General features: G+C 41.3%; 2 protein-coding genes across 4 annotated transcripts; one reads left to right on the top strand and one right to left on the bottom strand.

Annotated features, from left to right (window-relative positions):
• Positions 1-54: 54 nt before the first annotated feature.
• Positions 55-5,604, top strand: tcea1 (transcription elongation factor A (SII), 1). 2 transcript variants are annotated; one of them, XM_070974144.1, is made up of 10 exons: positions 55-246; positions 1,510-1,572; positions 1,662-1,767; positions 2,734-2,836; positions 3,005-3,150; positions 3,289-3,345; positions 3,689-3,843; positions 4,040-4,186; positions 4,296-4,367; positions 5,185-5,604. In XM_070974144.1, exons 1-10 carry the CDS (start codon positions 172-174, stop codon positions 5,191-5,193), a joined length of 933 nt encoding a protein of 310 aa, XP_070830245.1. In that variant the 5' UTR covers positions 55-171; the 3' UTR covers positions 5,194-5,604. The 2 variants fall into 2 exon arrangements, with proteins under 2 accessions (XP_070830245.1, XP_070830244.1); XM_070974143.1 differs by having other exon boundaries at positions 3,002-3,150.
• A 1,264-nt stretch (positions 5,605-6,868) lies between these two features.
• rgs20 (regulator of G protein signaling 20) lies at positions 6,869-18,981 on the bottom strand. 2 transcript variants are annotated; one of them, XM_070974920.1, is made up of 5 exons: positions 18,686-18,981; positions 11,626-11,792; positions 10,586-10,660; positions 10,250-10,484; positions 6,869-9,766 (listed from the first exon to the last, which is right to left on the bottom strand). In XM_070974920.1, exons 1-5 carry the CDS (start codon positions 18,872-18,874, stop codon positions 9,578-9,580), a joined length of 855 nt encoding a protein of 284 aa, XP_070831021.1. In that variant the 5' UTR covers positions 18,875-18,981; the 3' UTR covers positions 6,869-9,577. The 2 variants fall into 2 exon arrangements, with proteins under 2 accessions (XP_070831021.1, XP_070831022.1); XM_070974921.1 differs by lacking the exon at positions 18,686-18,981 and adding an exon at positions 13,403-13,771.
• Between the last annotated feature and the right edge of the window lie 991 nt (positions 18,982-19,972).

The raw sequence follows: 19,972 nt of genomic DNA, 5'->3' as shown, positions 1-19,972 counted from the left end.
TCATCATGCATCAACTAATCAGGTCTGCTACACAGCGGAGGGTGCGTGTGCGGCTGTGCGGACCCGGTCCATCAAGTAGACACCGCCGCTTTCACTTCAGTGGCGTGGTCTTTGTCGCGAATTTTCTTTCTTATTTGCTTCTAATTTTTGGATTCCATCAGATCAGTCAATATGGGCAAAAAGGAGGAAGAGGAGATTATCAGAATTGCGAAGAAGATGGATAAAATGGCGCAGAAGAAGAACGGGGTGAGATGTCTGAGGAGAATGAATGCATACCTGCCCGTCTGTTTTGCCGATCAGGGTGATGATGATTTTTAGCTAACGTTGGCGCTAATGGACTGTGATGGGGTTAGCTGCTGACTGTCTAGCTAATTGAGCCTCTACACAGTTAAGTCGCTGTCAACACGGTATTGCACTAGCCTGTCGTTTCAACAGAGTATTTTTCTAACCGGTAACTACAATGCTACCCTCAACAATTAGCTCCACTGCTAATGTACCCTCCCTGTGTTGACTAACTGGCTAGCCGCAAATAGCTAGCTTCCAAGTGTGTTTATGTTAACGGTGTTTCCATGGGTTGCTAGCAGTTAGCCACATAGCGCTCACAAGTTCTTGCTAGCATTGCGATTTACAACGCAATAACATGTTGGATGTAGCCACTGTAAGGTAACTGAAAGTAGGCAGACAGATAAAACTTTGAAATAGATTTACACTGTTATGTTTAAGATTTTTTTTTTCGTTGTGTTTTAGGTATTTTGGCTAAGTAGCCAGTGCCTTGAATGTTATGGACGCTTAACCTTAGCCGCCTAGCACTTGTATCTGCACAAGTAATTTCAGTTAATGTAATAACGGTTATGGAGCCTACAACAAACGATTAGCTTCATTATCGAATAACGTGTTTATTATTTTCAAGTTAGAAAATAGTGACATGTCGACATTTCATAGATCCCAAAGTGATCACTTACATTGATCTGTATTGTTATTTCCTACCAACAGCAGTAAACCAAGAGATAGTCACCTGAATATACTTTAAGACAAGAAAAGCAGCTAATCGTCACATTTGTGAAACTCCTATAGTGTTTGTAATTCTAGATAGATAATTCATTCTAGCTTTTCAGTTATAAAAACAGTTGCAGATTCATTTTCCGTCATTTGGCTCGTCAGCTAATCAGCAATTGTTTGACCTCTGAACATTATTGATTAACTTACATCTAAAATAGATTACTTTTTCCTACACACAAAGTATAATAACTAGTTAACACTTCCTTAAGTAATCAATTTTGTCCAACCCACTTATATCTGAACTATTACTGTTAATAAATGTAACTTAACCCTGCAGAGTCGCACAGCATGTCTTAATCATATGAGATGAGCGGGCTGATGCAGGAGTTAATGTCCACCTGTGACGGAGCAAACTGATCACTGCTTACTGATGATATTGTTTTATGTATCATATCTTTATCATATCTCATGACCTGTAATGCGTCCAAACACCTCCTCTCTCCTCTGCAGGCTGGGGCTTTGGACCTATTGAAGGAGCTGCGCTGTGTCCCCATGACTCTCGAGCTGCTTCAGGTATCTGTGCTCATTTCTCCTTAAAGGCGCGTCGTCGACACAGGCAGTACTCAAACCCCGAAGCCCACTGACACAGTGTCTCTCCACAGTCTACCAGAATCGGGATGTCCGTTAACGCCATCCGCAAGCAGAGCACCGACGAGGAGGTGACATCCCTAGCCAAGTCCTTGATCAAATCATGGAAGAAGCTTTTGGGTAATTATTACTTCAGTTCTACCTGCCTGTGTCAGTCATTTTGCCTATGTAGTTTTTCTGGAGATCCCAAGCTCTTTGTGCGTAATCAGAGCCAATCACAGCGTTTGTTTTATTTTGTAAATGTTTGGTAACAGCTTTCTAAAGGCCAACTTTGGAAAGGCCAGTGTTGGTGCCATTGTAAGACATCCTTCTCTCGGGTACACCAGCTGTCAAAAATCGCTTGCATCTACTCTCAGCCCACAGTGCCAGTGAGTGAGGTGTTCAGCAGCACAAACAAATAAACAGCAGCCAGCAGTTTCATAGACATCCACACTGATTTTAAGCGTCAGCCAGAGAAGATTTAAGTTTCAAAAACAGCTTATGAGTTATGGTGTAATGAAGGCTAAATATCACATCATAATGTTTTAATGTCCAAAGTGAAACGTCTGGCTGTTCCTGTGCCTGAGATGTCTTTTATCTGCATTTCATTATCATTACCTCATTGTTTAATGCTGTGTTTGACTAAACAAACATATATTATTGGGGATTATATTTTAAAAAAAGGCAGAACAATATCACAAACTTATTACCTCACATGACAGGGTACCCCCTAAACTATGAGGTGACTTCGCTTCTCCTGCAGTGATATTTTGTAGCTAAACTGCTGCTTCTGTTTATGCTGGTGTTACAATGATGCTTCCAGTTTCAACCCCAAATTTTCAGGGGCTGCTGTTGCATGTCTTTCCCCTCTGTCTCCCCATGTGTTCTGTCTGTTCCTACAGCCTGCAAAAATATTGTCAAGAAACACTACTAATATGATAGGAAGCCACTGAAGGAAAGCTGTGATGCTGGCACTTATCCCTTAAAGCAGAGCTGTTCAGCTGTCGAGCATAAGAAAGAATTAACTTCACAGCATTGAGTGCTGGCCTTCTCTCATGTCACTCTCTGATTTTCTCACTTCCTTTATTTCTGTCACTTGTACTCCAGATGAGCCTGGTGGTGGAGACAAACCTTCAGATGAAAAGAGGAAAGAACAAACAACACCTGTGGTTTCTCCATCACAGGGAAGCCCGGAGGCAAAAGAAGAAAGGTAACAAGAAACATGTTGAGATATTTTGCTGCTTGAAGCATCACTGATGGTCAACACCAATGTTTTGTTATTGAGACGTGGAAATGGAAATGCGTCTTCTCCACTTGTCCGTATCTTTCTTTCGCTTCAGGAGCTGATTCAAGTTGTCTCTTATTGCTCCCACAGCAGCTCCAGCAGTAACTCCAGCAGCAAGAGCGAGCCCACTGAAGTTACACCCAACACATTAATCAACACTTTTCCTCGTGCTCCCAGCACCTCTGACTCGATCAGGCTCAAGTGCAGAGAGATGATATCCAACGCTCTGCAGACTGGAGGTAATCCTGTCCTTGTTATAATAACATTAACACCAGTCCAACATATTAAGTCTGTTATTGTGGTTGGTTACGATTGTCTTCATGTCCAGTAATTTTCTAACATTTTTGTCTACTGTGTTTTATTTGTTTTTTCCCCAGATGATTATATTGCTATTGGTGCTGATTGTGATGAACTTGGAGCACAGGTTGAGGAATATATCCTTTACGCGCCCCCATAACTCAGGAACAGAAGGGGAGACTGTGACCATATTTCACATTTGGTCAGGTGCTGTATGCTATGTGAGTCTGGACAGACGTAGATGCAAACTGTAACTTGACTGGTTGGTGGTTGTTTTTGACCCGTAGTCTAAATCCCTTAAGTATTAAATGTAGAAAACCAAAAAATCTTTACATTTGTGAGGCTGAAAGCAGACAATGTTGAGCCTTTTTTCTTGATAAATCACTTAAATGTTGTGGAAAGGGAGTCATTTTTAGTGCCAAATGTTTCAACACTCACACAGCTGATATGCCAAAGTTGAATTCCTTGACCTGCTATCACGTATCTTCCAAGAATTTAAGAACACAGACATGAAATACAAGAACCGCGTGCGGAGCCGAATCTCGAACCTGAAGGATATGAAAAACCCCAATCTAAGGAGGACCGTGTTATGTGGGAGTGTAACCCCTGAGCGGATGGCTAAGATGACTGCAGAGGTGTGTTGGCTGTTGATGCCTTAATCTTAAAGATCCTGGCGCACAGTCAGTAGTTACTCCAACACGATTCTGAGTGTTTTCTCTTACATTTTTACTTCCCTGTGGGTAAAACATGGTTGTATAGTGTGTATCTTTTGTTACAGCCGTTCCAGATTTAGATTTGTTTCCTGAAAGGCATCATTCTTCTGTTCTCTAGGAAATGGCCAGTGATGAGCTGAAGGAAATGAGAAAGAATTTGACCAAAGAGGCTGTCAGGGACCACCAGATGGCCACCACTGGAGGCACTCAGACTGATCTGTTCACCTGTGGCAAGTGCAAGGGGAAGTGCTGCACCTACACACAGGTACAGACGGCCGCTTCGTATTATCTGGCCTGTGAGGCAACTGGTTGAGTTTCAGTGCTCAGTGTGATGCTGCAGTAACCGGTTTGTGCTTGTTTTTGTTTCATCCCAGGTTCAAACTCGCAGTGCTGATGAGCCAATGACCACGTTTGTCTTCTGCAATCAATGCGGGAATAGATGGAAGGTACGCTGGTTAACGTGGACTTTGTTGACTGTTTTGGGTCCAACAGAATTGACTCTTCATGCACACTGTTTACCTGCACGTCTGTGTTTGGAGTCCCACCTGTGCTCAGCTCATCAGTGCTATTCAGCCTTTAAACAGGAACCTGCAGCTTGGATATCGCTGCGTACAAATTAAGACTGAATTGACGGGTCGAGTCATCAATTAGTTGAACATTTTCTGGTTCTGGTGTCTCAGATGTTGCTGCTTTTCCCGGTTTAAGAAGTTTAATATTTTGTTAATTGGACAAAACGAGAGATTTTTCCCCCCTTTTTTTTTCATTGACTAAATAATTAACCAATTTAGTGAAAAAACAATTGATAGACATATTAAATGCCAACTAAAATATCTGTTACTTGCAGACCATCTACATACATCTCACACCCTTGTTTTCATTGCAATAAAATAAATCCACATACATTAAACAATATTAATAGAGGTTGGCAGAGTGCAGCTTTCAAGGGTAAATTAACATGATTTGTGTTTGTAATCAGTCTTATTTCATTTGAAATCCTTTGTGACATGTGGCAATAAATGTCTTTCAAACAATCTGAGAGTGAAATATATAAATAAACTAGATTAAATCCCACATACGATGACAATACAATGATTGGGTGTGGGCTTTTAAAAAAAATCTTAAAAATAATAAGATTATATCTAAAAATATATAATAGTCTTTGATTTCTCAGTGTTTTTTCCTGCCTTTTTTCTGACTTGGTCATCAGAGTGTGATGTAAATATTGCCATATCTGTGCATTAATTTGTGTTTTTTGTGTTGTAGTTCTGCTGAGTCTGCAGGCATTTCCACGGCACTCGGACAAGTAGCAAAATTCCTGGACCAGGTTCTGTCTCTGCAACCGATTGGAGCTTTGCATTCTGTGGTACATGGTGCGCACATGCCATACGAAGATGCCACTGCGGTTACCGTTTGAGTAAATATCCTGTTCATAGATTGAGCTCATTGTCAGTTTCCCGACACCCTCCCCCCAAAATCTTTTACTATTGTTATTAGTTGTTTCTCACTGTCAAATATATGCGATCAGTCTTGTCTCATTCTCTTTTATCTGCATTTTTTTATATGTAGTTTTAACACTTTGGACAATGTCGTTTTGCGTTCCCCTCACAACATTGCATCATTTTATTTAATTTCCCAATAAAGTGTAATCCATTTGATTAAAAGAAGTGCTTTTCATTACTCTTCAGTCTCTTCTGGTTATGTGAACATAATAGGAATCCAGTGAAGGATCTGAGAGGACAAACAGTGTGTGTGCGTGTGTGTGTGTGTGTGCATGTGTGGAGGAGTGTACATTTGTTATTGGTGGAATATTCATCACATCAAAGTGAATTGCTGATGTATGCATATTAATCTGTCCGCGGACTGGATCGTGTCATTGGTTGGACCAGAGAAGACACACAATTGTTTCCTTTTCCTCGAGCCTTTTTTTTTGTTGTTGTTGTTTTTTGATTGCCAGGTGCAGCCACTCATACGTTGGCAAACCGTTCTGCTGCACTGCTGTCAGACGAACTGAACCCAGACCAGTCAAACAAGTCGATTGAATTATTAAACTTAGGAAGGCGGCATGGCTAAAACGTCATCTAATAATGACTTATACAATATTAAACTGCAACATATATTTTGTCTGTTGAGTGCCTCACTGCTCTGTTGAGTATGTATTATCTAATGAGTCAGCTTCCATTCATTATTAAACTGTAACTTCCATTAAGCCATCCCATGAGCAACAAAAATAAGGATTTCTGTCATCTACATTCACCTGATGTGTTTGTATTTTGGGCAAACACAGCCCTTACTTTATCTGCTAATACATAAAAATCCTTTAAAGTGAAGCCACTTGAGGGAAAATCCTGTCAGGACAGTGTTTAGGGATGTTTTTATCTTTCCCAGGAAGTTTCAGTTTGTGCTGTTGTGTCTCAATCAAAATGCCCACAAGTCATTATTTTCCTGTCGAGAGGCAGAAAAACAAACTAAACCATTATGATGATTCTTCTGAATGCATCTGTTTTGAGGAAATTCTCCTAATAGTTTGTGGAAACATCATCATGTAATGCAGTAACTCTTCACCTGGGGTTTGGAAGACCCCTCGCTGTCTGCCACATAAGAATAGATCAGCACAAACCAACTGATCATTGAAGTCTGATCTTGATTAAGACCTGGTGACCAGACGTCATTAAATAACTGCTACATTAATATATATTAAGATGTGTGAAGAGTGTATGTGTTGTCTGAGTTTTGTGATAACCTCACAGCTGTTCTTGTGTATCATTTGATAATAACCCTCAGCTTCTTTTTAAGTTATACCTCCTTCAATGGATATTTAATCCCATTGGTGAAAGCTTCTCATAATTTGGGAAAACATCATCTTTCACTGAACACGCTTTCAGTTGCAGAGTTTTAGTCCTCAATGGTGGTGTCGTGTGTTTCTGTGATCAAATAGTTCCAGAGTCAGTAAAATTATTGTGCTTTATTTTATCTCAATCAAAATGCCCACAAGTCATTATTTTCTTGGAGAGTAGCAGAAAAAAAAACCTAAACCATATATTGTAAACATTCACATTATTTGTTTTTTTAAAAATGTATTCTTCAGTAAACTCAGCGCAAAATAACACATTTCATATAGTAAACAGAAGAAGAAACAACATTTATAGGCATCACTCCAAACCATTGGCTTAGATTGTGTTTCGAGGTTGATCTGCGCGGTGTATCCATCAGCTCAAATTGCACATCGTAAGTTAAAGTTAACTCTAAGACAAGTAGAAGTGCCACCGTGAAGCACACAGGTTGGCAAGAAGTTCAGATCAACCAGCCCTATGCATTGATCTTCGTTTGTCCTCAGCGAATAAAGACGTGTGTTGTCATCACCCTCCGCCACACTGTTTGGTAGCGCTACCAAAATGGACTGATGTCGCCACAATTAAGGAATCAAGACAAAACACATGCGATAATTTGGCCAAAGAGGGGACAATTTTTAGTAAACTGGTGCTCCAGTAACCACCCTTATGGCAAGAGTCTGAAAACAACTGTTGCCCATGAGAAAGATGTCATAAAATCGAATGTCAAGGCACTTCCCCATGAGAGGATCTTGTCTTTGAGTGACATGTTTGTGAGGCAACAAAGTAATTCAACTAAAACTATCAGAATACATAAAAGTATTTAACACTTGGCAACTCCAATTTCAGTCAACAGAGACGCTCTCGAGAAGCGTCTGAACACAGTTTACATGGTAGCTTTGGTGTTGCTGCTAACCTGGCCTGACCCCCAGAGTCAGGTCAATTTCATATTTATATTGCAAGTCGGGCTTTTAAAATCGTGCAGGATGATACACAAATGACTCCACCTGCTGTCAAAAACTGTCAATCTGGCAAATTTGGTGATGCTTTCTTTTACTTGTTTGTAATTTCCTGCTAAAGAAGTTTCCTGAAAATAACAATTTCAGTCAGTTCCAGTTAATTAATTCCAAATATTTGTCACCTCAACGTGAAACAAAGTCAAATTTGTCTCCAGGCAATCATGACATTAATGGAGAATTAAATGTATTATTTGCTTTTGTTAGATGAGAAACTAAAACCACTCTCATATCTTTAAGATTGATATGAAGCTACAGCCAGAAGCTAGTTAGCTTAGCTTAGCATAAAGTACGGGAACATGGGTAAACACCTGGCCTGGCTCCATCCAACAGTACAAAAATCCTCCTAATGGCAGTTTATATGTTGTTGTTTAATACGTACAAAGGAAAAAGAAAAGAAAGAGAAGAAAAAGAAAAAAAAAGCTGTTTTAGAGGCGAGTACGTGGCCGACTATTTCTTGGCCACAAGCTTCCTGGATTCTCCACTGGTTGTTTTGAAATTTAAGCATTGGATGTGCTAATAGGTGGATTTTGTTCCCTCGCACTGCTCAGGCTAATGTTTCCCAGTCTTTATGCTAAGCTAAGCTAACATTTAGCACACAGATAGGAAAGATATAAATGATATGAGGTAAAATTCCCCATCTAACTCGCCACTAACAAGCAAATATACATTTTTCCCAAAATGTCATATCATTTCCAAGTTTCTGAGCTTCCAATCCTACATGAATAATAACTGAATATCAATTTGATGCAGCAACTCTCAATTTAGGAAATTTCCAAGAAATTATTAGAAAATAGAGTGTTACTCAAATTTAGCTCCCTCGCCTAACAGAATACTTCAACATAAGATTTAAATATAATTTGTACTTGTTGTTTTTTCTGCATTGGCAATAGATAAAAATACTTTATCTGGAAAATAGAATTACTTAGGCTCTGACGTCACACTGGTAAAACTACATTAAATCAAAGAGATGTGCTCTGAGTAACGCTTGAATTACAAAAGAACTGTATTAAATTGGCAATCTTCTGTGGTTAAGCTGGAGTAGAGAAAGTTCAAATACTCTTCCATCATTGATTTGAGTTTCTTTTGGAAACAAATTGCACTCTGTGACAAGACCTATTGTCACTTTCTGTTACTTCACTTACAACCACACTTACAGCAGTTTCAATCACAGCCAGTTTCTACATGAACTGGAGTTGCCAAGTCGCTGTCACAGGTACCAAAGTGTGAGGTTAGGTAACAAAACAGGGTGAAACCAAGGTAAAATCATACAGTACCCCACAAAGCTGCCTGCAAGTAGAGCTAACATGTAGCCTTTGACTTGAGCTTTGATTTTCATACGCAGTAAATAGAACCAGGCGTTTCTACATAAAATACCCACAATCCCATTTTTACTATTTACAAACTCATAAATATATAGTCTACAGTAGGAATCATTTCCCCCCCAAACAATCATACAAAAAAACAACAGACCATAAAAAACTCTGAACACAAATAAAATAGATTATTTCTATCAAAAGAAAGAAAAAGAAAACAGAAACAAAATGTATTCATATTCCTTTGGAGTGTTTTGCTATGTTGATCTGTAGCAGTACTTGTGATGTCGAGCCCTCGGGAGATTTTGAGACCTGAGTGTCTTCGGTCAGGTGCAGATCACAATAGCGCTGAGATCCCTGGGAGGGGCCAGGCCCGAGGCCCAGTTCATGTAATCCTACACTGAACATATAAAGAAAATTTTAAAAAAGGGGGTTAGGATATGGGGTGGGGAGGGGGGGGATAAAGACGGTTAAAAGATCACAGGTCATCACCACCCTAAGATTCGGGGGACTGCTCCGACAGAGTGTTGAGCAGGTTTTTGTATGCTGGGGAGTTAATGTAGCGGGGGTACGAGTCTCTTTGCATTAGTGTGTAGATCTGCAGCTGGGCATCGTCGAACGTGTGCAAGTTGGGTTCCTGCATGTTCCTGTTGATCGCCTCACGCACACGGGAGTCAAGGCTCACCTGGAAGTCAAGAACAGGGGGAATGTTAGCAAGCAGATAACAGCAAACAGTTCCTTAAAGGGATAGTTTGACAGCTTGAGAAATGACCTTAATTTTTTGTTAATGAAAGGTCAATGACAAATTTGACCTCACTCTCATGCATGCACAGTAACCATGAAGCTACCACTAGCAGCTGTTTAGCCTAGCTTAGCATAAAGACTGGAAATGGGGGGAACTGATAGCCTAGCTCTGTCTAAAGACACGCAATCTGCCCACCAGCACTTCTGAAGCTCCCTGATTAACAAGTCATGTCTTGTTTGTTTAATCTGCTGTTTAAGCTGATAGCGGTATCAATCTTCTCATCTAATTCTGTGTAAGAAAGCTAATAAGTGCATTTCCCTTGTACAGTATGTAAAGCAGAATGAGATGAATCAGTTATGATGAAGTTTCAGTCTTGAAATCAACACATTTCTAATAACGCAGTGAAACCAAGAGCTGTCAGACCTCTTTAGGCGAGAGGATGGAGATGTAGTCCTCGTAGATGACCCGAGCCTTCTCCTCTACCACACTCTTATTGGCCTCTTTGCTGAACTCATCACAGGCTAACCAGAAGAGCATGTTCTCCTCGCTGAACTCGGTGCGAAGAAACTGTCGGAAGGAGTTCCTCCCCGCCGGGCAGCACATCAGCTTGTCAAACGACTGCCCCCACGAGCGCACCTCCTCCAGTGTGGGTTTAGGACTGCACAGAGCATAGCCAACACGGATGTGAGTGATTTCAACATTTACTTTCTACAAATATGTTTAGAGATTTGGCATTTTTGTGCAGGGAAATCAACTGACCAGTCTTCACAGTCTGCGGTCCCTTCCTTGACGTCGTAAGAAGCCTTCCGGCTCCTCTCATCCCGGTCCTCATTCCTAATGATGGCACGGAAATGTAGCATAAAACAGAGAAACTGAATTTGAACTGCACATGATCGTTTTTCTGATGGAGTTATTCATTAATTTGTTATATCTTACTGTACATATTGCAAAAGTATACAAAATACCTTTCCATTGTTATACACACGTCTAAGCAGAATGTGTGTACTGCACAAATTCTCTCAACATATGCACATAAAGCCACTTCTGTGAGTAAAGTAGTTTATATTTAATTATTTTGATAATTAATTAAGGTTCTCTGTCACATTTCACTGGTTCCAGACTGCCAAATATTAATATTTGCTGTTAGACCGTTACTGTAAAAGGTATTTGAGGCCGTCAGCCTGGCTCTGGGAAATTGTGATGAACATTTCTCACAATTTTCTGACATTTTATTCACTAAACTTTTCAAAAATGATGAATCAAGAAAATGATCTGCAGATTATCTGACAATGAAAATGCTCATAATATACAGTATATACTGTATAGATATAACGAATAGTTTTACAAATACTCACTATATATTAGGTCTGTTGTCTAGTTCTTGCCTCGTGTATAATAATAGCAATAATGATAATAGCTATGTGTTTAAGATTGCTTCTGTTTGTTTAGTGTGCTGTCTGTGTTTAGCTGTACGTATCTATCTGTATTGTTTGGTAAATGTCCTCTCTGTCCTGTCTCCACATATGATGAGAGTCACTGGGAACCAGAATCAGACCCCTCGGCCAAAAACTCAGATTCTGCAGAGATGTCTTGCACATTTCTCACATTCGCAGCAGATTAGGCATGTTCAACATTGTAATACGGCTGCTGCAGGAAAAGAGTCCACAGATCACGTGAAGCATAAAACACAAGCTGGAGCCTGCTGCTCAGACACAGTAGCTCAGGCTGTGCTGTCCTGCGTGTAATAATGTCAGCCATGCTGGGCCACAATGAGCGAGTTCTCAGGTGGGGGAACCTACCAGGAACAGCTACAGCAGCAGCACCAGCAGAAGCAACATGCATTTGAGCCCCGTGGGTTGGCCTGGCCCGGCTGGCCCTGCTGGGCCGGTGCAGTTCCCCCCGCTGCCGACTCCTGCTGCACCGACATCTGCCTCTTTCGCATCTCCATCCGCTCTGATCCCATGGGCTATGACAGGCAGAGGAGAGGCACTGAGTTTAGTGTCTAGATGTCATGTTTGTCATGTGGCAAGAAAATCTCTTGACCTGCAATGCATTTGTATGATACGCATCAGTGCCAGTGCCATAGTAAGAACTGCACAGGGTGTGCTGTGATGAGACCAAAGACCAGTGTGAAATCCTTTTAAAAAGCACTTTGATCACTTTCACCATGCTAACAATTAATTAGATTTATTTCATTTACCACTCACCAGTTGACAACCATGGATTTGTCATGTGTGCTGCTGCTCTCTGGCTGCAGCATGTGCTGGCATGCCCAGAGGTCACACTGTAAAGGAATGCTGTTTGCTCTTTTCAGGGCAAAATTGTGGAAGAATAATTTGCTGATTTTGTTTTTCCTGCCAAATATGCACCCGCCAAGCACATTTCAGCCCCGCTAATCTCAAACTGGCTGCGTGTTCCCTTTTACACCCTAACTGCACGTGTAAAAGCGATGGATTGTCGAACATGGGCTCAATGTCCATAATCCAAAATTTGAAATATCCCATTTGTGAAAGCCTGAGTGTAAAAGCAGGGCATTAAAGGATTTGCCATGCTCACTGGGGCCAAGTGAAGCAATACATTAAATACACATGACGATAATGTAAATATTTTTCTTTTTGGGAGGATTTTTACACGTCAAGTGTCACTCTGTCCTGCACCTTTAGGCTACATTTATCATGTTCATGGGGTATTACCGTGTTATAGCTGAGACTCGAGCTCTCTCGCATTCAGTGAAGGGTTATAGGCCTATAGACTACAGACATGCTATGTTCACAGAATGACTTCTTGTCTGATTTTAACAAATGTGTCATCACCAGGTCAGACACTGCCAAATCCTGTCAGATCATTTATGTAACAAAGCTGCGCTTCCACCACACGGCATCATCGGGCTACTACCTGACACAAGAAACGACGCTTTAAAAAAAAAATGTCAGGAGATTTGGTACATGGGAGGGGGGCCCGAAGGCGCAGCTTGCAAATCTATAACCGCAGCATCGCTCTATCACAGCCTTTCAGAGAAAACAATACTATTTGGTTATTTCTAAAATGGATCCGCGCGCGGTTTCATTCAGATTCGGAGCTGGCTTCGGCTGCAGATTTCGTGCGTCGTGCCAAATGGCATATTTTACGCGTTAGGTGTCGGGTACTTCAAAAGCTGACACAATTGCAGTACGCTATGGCTTGACTCAACAGCTATAGACGATGAAATGGGGGGTGGGGGTGGTCGTATCCATTCAAAGGATAAATCATGATAACACCAAATAAACCACCATTCTCCTCCAATCTTACTGTCGCAGAAATGTGAACGGCGCTGGGATTTAATGGTTCCTGGACGATCTGACAGCAGAAACCATTGCATTAGCAACTCGCACATCACATCAATGGAAAGTGCCACCATGAAGAACCGTGGAGCTTCATCGCCCTGGACAACCACCGAAAAGACACTGCCTAGATCTGTTAAAAGCCCGTTGTACAGCAAGATAGTGACATGCCATTTAAAACGCCGGGAAACGCTCTCAAACGCTCCGCTCACGAAATGTCCGTGCAATGATACATCGGTTTGCCACCAGTACTTACAATTTCACCATGTATGCACAGCGAGAAGAGGTAATTCTTTGCCTTGATTACATCCGATGGCACATAAGGCTTTTTTTCCCGACCGGCTGCTTCAAGTCAGTACGCATGCGTCTTCTCTCCAACTCGTAGTAGCCCAGTGAAGAGAGTAAACCCCCGGCAGTATGGCACAGGTTTACAGAGCAGCTCCTTTACCCTGCCTTGTATGTGATAAAGAGTCTAATTCAAGCAACGGAGGCTGCGTGATGTCAGTTCACCATAAAGAAGAGGAAGAGGAACTGCAAATTAAGCCTAAACGCGAATGCACCAGACAGGAACACACCCATGAAGTTCGCTTGAGCTCTCGTTGCATTGCAGATATTCGCAAAACTCAAAACATCTCAGATCACATCCAGAAATATTACAAAAATAGTCACGATTTGGTCGGCACATGCGCCTGAAGTCGCTGTCTGTGGTGCTGAAACGGGCGGCAGCTGATGGAGTGCAGCGCTTGCTTCAACTTGCTGAAGGATGACATGACTTTGGCAGCCAGTGTTGTATCATTTGCGAAGTGTAGTCTTACATTTCTGCTGTGAGTGTGTGCTTTCACATTCTTCACTGATTTATCCGCCAAGAGCACCGAAGTCTTCCGTTTCTTCAGCTCTGAGTGACTGTTAATCCACTTTCCACACACATATTCGCTCACATACTGCAGGCATGTCCCTTTTTGTCAACGCACACACACTCGTACACATATAATAATCTGTTCTGTTGTTTCTGTCCTGAGTCTTTTGCATCTATTTGCTTGTTTAGTTGTTTTAACCATGAGTTTAGAAGACGACTCCGGCACTCCAGCTGCTATTTAGTTAGTGGTTAATATATATTACATCTGTTACATTGCTTCTCCATGTGCAACCTTGCCTTTTGCTTTTAATTTCTTTTACTGATACTTACCAAGCTCGTGTGTGCTGTAATCCACAGCACAGGCCTGCAAACAGTAATGATGTGGACAACAACACTGCCATCTGAAGGTAGCTCAAACTACAGCACAGCATGTTCTCCATGCACATGATCGCAAAGCACTCACTGACATTGAGCCTCGATGTTCACATGAATGTGTGAAAGGCATGGCTACGTTTGTGAGGTATGGCCTTTATAACATGATCCTTAATGTTTTACATGGTGTTTGTGTGTGCTTCCATGCCACTGTAGATGCTAAATGATCCAGAGTCGAGCTAGACATAGTGGGGTATACGTTTTCACACATATCTTTCAATGCAATCTTCTATATGCCTTTATGAATACTTTGCTTTCAGGGGCATGTCGTGTCTTGCTATACAGAAACACCAGATGGCACTCTGCCTATTCTTCAGAAGTCTAGTAAAACATATTTTATTTTATGTAATTATCTTCTAGATTTACACCAACACATTTGTGCTGTTGCATGCCTGCATCATGTCGCCAATCAAGACGCTCTCTGGTGCCATGGAAATGAATGTCACCGGGTCTACATTGTGATAAGAAGCTGTAGGAGCGCCTTGGTAGCTGAAGAGTTACAGCACACGCCACATAACCGCAGTGCTGCTGGTTCTATTCAGCTGGGGACCTTTGTGGCATGTTGTACTCCCCTCTCTCCCCACATTTCCTGTCTGTCTCTTGCCCAACAAAGGCAAAAATTCCCCTGAAAATAATCAATAAAAGAATAAAAAAGCTCATGCTGCAAGATGGAAGCGCCTGTAATACGAAACTGAGTGGAGAGCTGTTCTTACAGTGCCTGCACAGACCTGGTACTGTTCTATGATACTGCCTGTTGAACCACTTAGGGATTAGGCATTCATCTGTTCTGATATTTTGCCAAAAAGAGAAAAGAAATAGATTTGTTTCCTGTCTAGATTAATAACTTTCTGAACTGGGCCATGCGCTGAGCAGCCACACATCCTTATTCCCCTCCGGAGATATGAACATGTGACTTTTCTCCACAACACTTCATTTAACACCTTCCCCTGTGTTCATGTTACGCAACACAGACCCACAAATAGCCATGTGAGATTGATACATGCACACGCAAGCAGCGAATGATACTTTATGCTGTTGTGATTCGACACACAGACTTCTCCCTCTGAGGGCACGATGCCAAGTGGAGGAGGGAGTCTGAACACGCAAGGTCACACGGAGGAGTGGGACACCAGCGCTGGGTGACAGGATGAATGAAGCCTTTTCAATATGTGATTAAGGGGATTCAAAGCATCGGGAAGCTTTGAGGAAGACAGAAGTGCAGATTCAATCACTGGAGCTCAACATGCAGATAGGCAGCGGAGAGGAAGCGTCTCACTAACCTAACACCTCAAGAGATCACGCCCGGCATCTGTGAGCATTCTGAAGGTGAAGAACTGTCCGATCACAGCAACAAAGACGGCAAGAGAATATAAGAAACATCAGTTATTTTCCCTCCATTTGATCATTGTTCTTCTAATGAATTTCTCTCTGTTTTCCTCTGGTGTATTGATCAAGTTGCTCTTTGTACTGTAAATGTCAGGCTCAATTTAATAAAACGCAATCAGTGTCTTAATCCTTGTAACCAAGTTACGCAGTCATCTGTTCTCTTGTTTTGTACTTTAACGTCACATTATCAGCATAACTCTAGGCAACAGGTCTCCATGCAAACTGATTGTCCAAATTACTGCTATCAGTTAGGGGTAAACACAATTCTATTGGGCTCAGTTCAAGAGCCTTGCGGGAGAAACATTTTTATAGCTTTGCACACACAAGATCTTGTTGTGATTTCAATCTGACCTTTTTCTTGAATGTCATCATCAGAAATTATTTGATCTAACATTTGTTTCTTTGTTTCCCTCAAGAGCAAATTAAGTTTCCAGCCAGGGAGTTTAAAACAAAATGCTTTAAACAAATAACAACATCCAACATCATCTGATAAATATGGAATGGATTTACAACAGTTGAGTCTTAAATGTCATCACTGATCTTTGGCCCTGATACAAGATTCAGGATGCAAAAGCATTGCTCATACAATATGTTCAGTTCAGGGTGGCACACAAAAAATAATACTTAGAAGAATATTAAAAAAAAGAAAAATGTATAAAGAATGAAAATTTACAGATAAAAATATATGCAGCATCTAAAACTGCCTGAATGCAAATTATGCAAATGTGAAGGGCAATGCAAAGGATTCACAGAGGACAATGTGCCAGACAAGGCCGAAGATATACAGAGGTCAGATGTGAGGAGTTCACCATCCTGATGAGAGGAGGAAGAAGCTTTTTCTATGTGTGTGTTCTTCTGAGTGCTTTGTGTAAGAGACAAATCCAGATCTCTTCTTAAAATGTGCAGGAGCTCTTGAGACCATCAGTACTCTGTTCTACTGACAAGGACATTGAGGTTAGATGGCATGGTCCTTATCAGGACACGCTAGTTAGCATTTCTGTAATTATGTTTGAACTGTATTATAACAAATAATCAGGTCATAACAGTCATGCAATTACAACTGGAATATGATCCAAAGCAATGACTTGTGAATGGCTGAAGTTTATGGCACAGTGGGCTATCATTACCGCTATGAAAAAGTTAGCTAAATATCATAAACTGGTTCAAAGATAAAGTATGGGTACATGTGTATCTATGGTATGAGACTACATGAAATTTTAATGAAAACTGGATGTGACTGATAATCGATGTGAAGGATGATGTGTGTGGATGTATCTGTATGTGTGATAAACAACAGAATCTGTGTTTTAGTGTAAACTTAGTGTCCTGGTGGACTGCAGAAGTCTGAGACGCCGGCCACGTAATAAACCTTTATCACAGCAGACATTTTAACAAGAAAAGCACAGTAGTAGATAATAATATGGACAGTGGGTATGTCCCCTTCAAGTGCCCGACCAAGCTCAAGCCAGTATTCACAATACCAGGACCCTGAAAGCAGCCAAGGTAAATGGAATGCAGCCCTCATTAAGGTGATTAATTACACCTTTCCTGCTGTCACACGTCAAAATGTCTGCTGTGAAAAAGGTCTATTGCAGTGTCCCTGGTTTGAGTCTAGCTTGGGAACATTTCTTGCAGTTTCTCCCTTTTTCTGTGCCATCTCTCGTCAGCTTTCCATTATGTGCTATGAAACAAGGGCTAAAATATTAAATAAACCAAAATGGGCAATAAAAATACAGATGTGTCTGCCGCTAACACAACCATCCAAACTTTGTTCCTTTATCCTCTAATTATGAGGCAATCCAATAAATCTCTTTCCCGCAGTTGTCAGTAATAACAATAATGATGATCAGGGGGCCACCTGGACACCTTTTTTCTGCTGTGACCTGTCATAATGTCTGCTGCGGAAAATGTCTATGAGTTTGAACCTCAAGCTGAATCATGGCTCTATTCAGCTGCAAAGGAGAAAGAGGACAGGCGAATTTAAAGGCTTGATACTGACATCTACAAGTGTTTGCAGACACCTAGCCAAGCAACACATTGGTGAATGTATACATTAATAACCTGAACTAACTCGTCTGTCCTCCCACTCTGTTCTAGGAGCACCTTCTGTGTCCTCGTGGCTACCTTATAATCCTGTCCCCTCTGTAAATAGTAACATAGTTCTCCTTACTACAGAAAGCATGAATCTTTATTTATCCGTTTACTAGGAAAGATTCTGCTGCCAAACTCCAAGCAAAATCACATTTCAGACTATATTTAGAAACGACCGAACGTATTCACGTCTCACTCAGTTGTTTCTCATTTGCAGTGGGGTGTCCAGTCCGACTGTTATGTATTTTGACTGTGTGGATCATTTTTTTTAAGACACACCTTCTTTTAATCTTCTTAAGCCTCGTTCAGACAGGAAGTGGTTTCCTAAATAGAGGTTTGGCAAGATGCAAAAAGAGCTGCTGATGCTCGGCCAGGATAAATCTAGTTGCAATAACATTAACAGCAAGTATAGTATGAAGGATGCAAGTGATTAATGATGAGAAAAAATTAGATTTAAAAGATGTGTAGAGATATATTACTCTGAAGTTAGATTTGGCTCTTTTATTTTGAGAGAAACTTCCAGCGACAGACGTGTTATTTTGTTATTACTGCAACAGCAAATAAGCATCACATCTGAAATATGTACAATATAAACTTGTGTACAGTTGCAGTTTTATGTGACTGATTGGTGACTTCTGACTGTATGTGCTTCATGAAAATTAGCTCCAAAGTAATAATCAGTGTTATGTTCACAGTGGTATGTTTAGGATAATGAAGCTATTATCAAAAACAATAATGCTTTTTCGGGGGAAAACAATTGTAACATTCCCATACCTCAAGGCACGCCATCTCCTGCTCCTCTTGGACCGGGTCATTGTCGTTTAACAGGTATCCCATACTATGCCGGCAGGTCCGGGCTAGTCCCCGTATCGGCTGCCACATCAGGGACCTGGTGCGTCTGATCCCCCGCAGAGCAGACGTGGGCCTGATCTCCCACTGCCTCAGTGCTCTAACACATGGCATGCTCCGTCCATGAGGCCTCACTCGCCACGTGAGGCTCGAGCCTCTCTGAGATCATAAGAAATCCACGCTCCTTGCTCTTTTCCTCTATGTTTTCCCAGCGTCTCTTCTGAAGCACATTGTTGCAGAGAGAGAGGAGGGGGAAAAAAGCATCAGTGACCCTGATGACGAGAAGAGTGTTTACAAAGGAGAGGGCAGAAGGGGATTAGGACAGTGTTCCCACTGGATGCAATCCTGATTCCTCTGTGCTTTACTGCGTCTCACCAGCTTAGGCCAGATTAAGCCAGGAGGTCTTAGCGTCTGAGTGAGATGGACGGAGAGGAAGACTAGTGACAGACATGGATTCATTTGTGATGGTTTCTGTTCCTTGATGAATTCCCATGTAATGCAAGGGATTAAAACACATTGGTAAATAGACTTTGGAAAGGAAACATATGGCCACATTGTGCATGCGGCACTATTAACATAGATGTACTCTTCTGTCAACTGTGGTGCTAGTCTGTTTTAGGGAGGAGCTTTGAACGCGTTGTACTTGGTCACATCGCTCACTACAGACCCACAAGGATAAACACTGATCAAAGCTCTTCAGTGTGAGCAATCAGCTGACTTCAGCATTGTGTCACCCTCACAAAACCACAAAGTTAAAATACACTGCCCACTGATAACACAGCTGATTGCAACTGATTGGTTGTGGTGTAAATCTCATTTTCTAAGATGTTGAAAATATTTCTGGTAGTGAGAAAATCACTGCATCATCACGTTGTCTCCCCTCCTGCTTCTCCCTCCAAGGTGTCTTTTGCCTCTAGGGACTATTTGCAGTCTTGTTCAGGCTTCGGCAGCAGGGGCACAGACCGCCACTCTGATATTTCACCACAGCAGCCCTCACTTTTTTTCTTTTTTGGGGGGGGATACAAAAAGGCAATGAAGACAAAAAGGCAATAAAGACAGATTTAGAACTTTTACATAATAATTTAAACCTAAAACATTAATATTTTTAAGTCACCTTTTGGATAAGTTAATCTAAAATATTTTTTTCCAGAAAGCCTTTTTCCAACTTTGTCAGTCCTTTTGGTAACGTCCAACACTGTTGTACCCTCTGTT

Source organism: Chaetodon trifascialis, chromosome 11 (genome assembly GCF_039877785.1).
Source record: "Chaetodon trifascialis isolate fChaTrf1 chromosome 11, fChaTrf1.hap1, whole genome shotgun sequence".
NCBI lineage: Eukaryota > Metazoa > Chordata > Actinopteri > Chaetodontiformes > Chaetodontidae > Chaetodon > Chaetodon trifascialis.
Note: the sequence above shows the minus strand (reverse complement) of the source record. Positions and strands in the feature narration are given on the sequence as shown.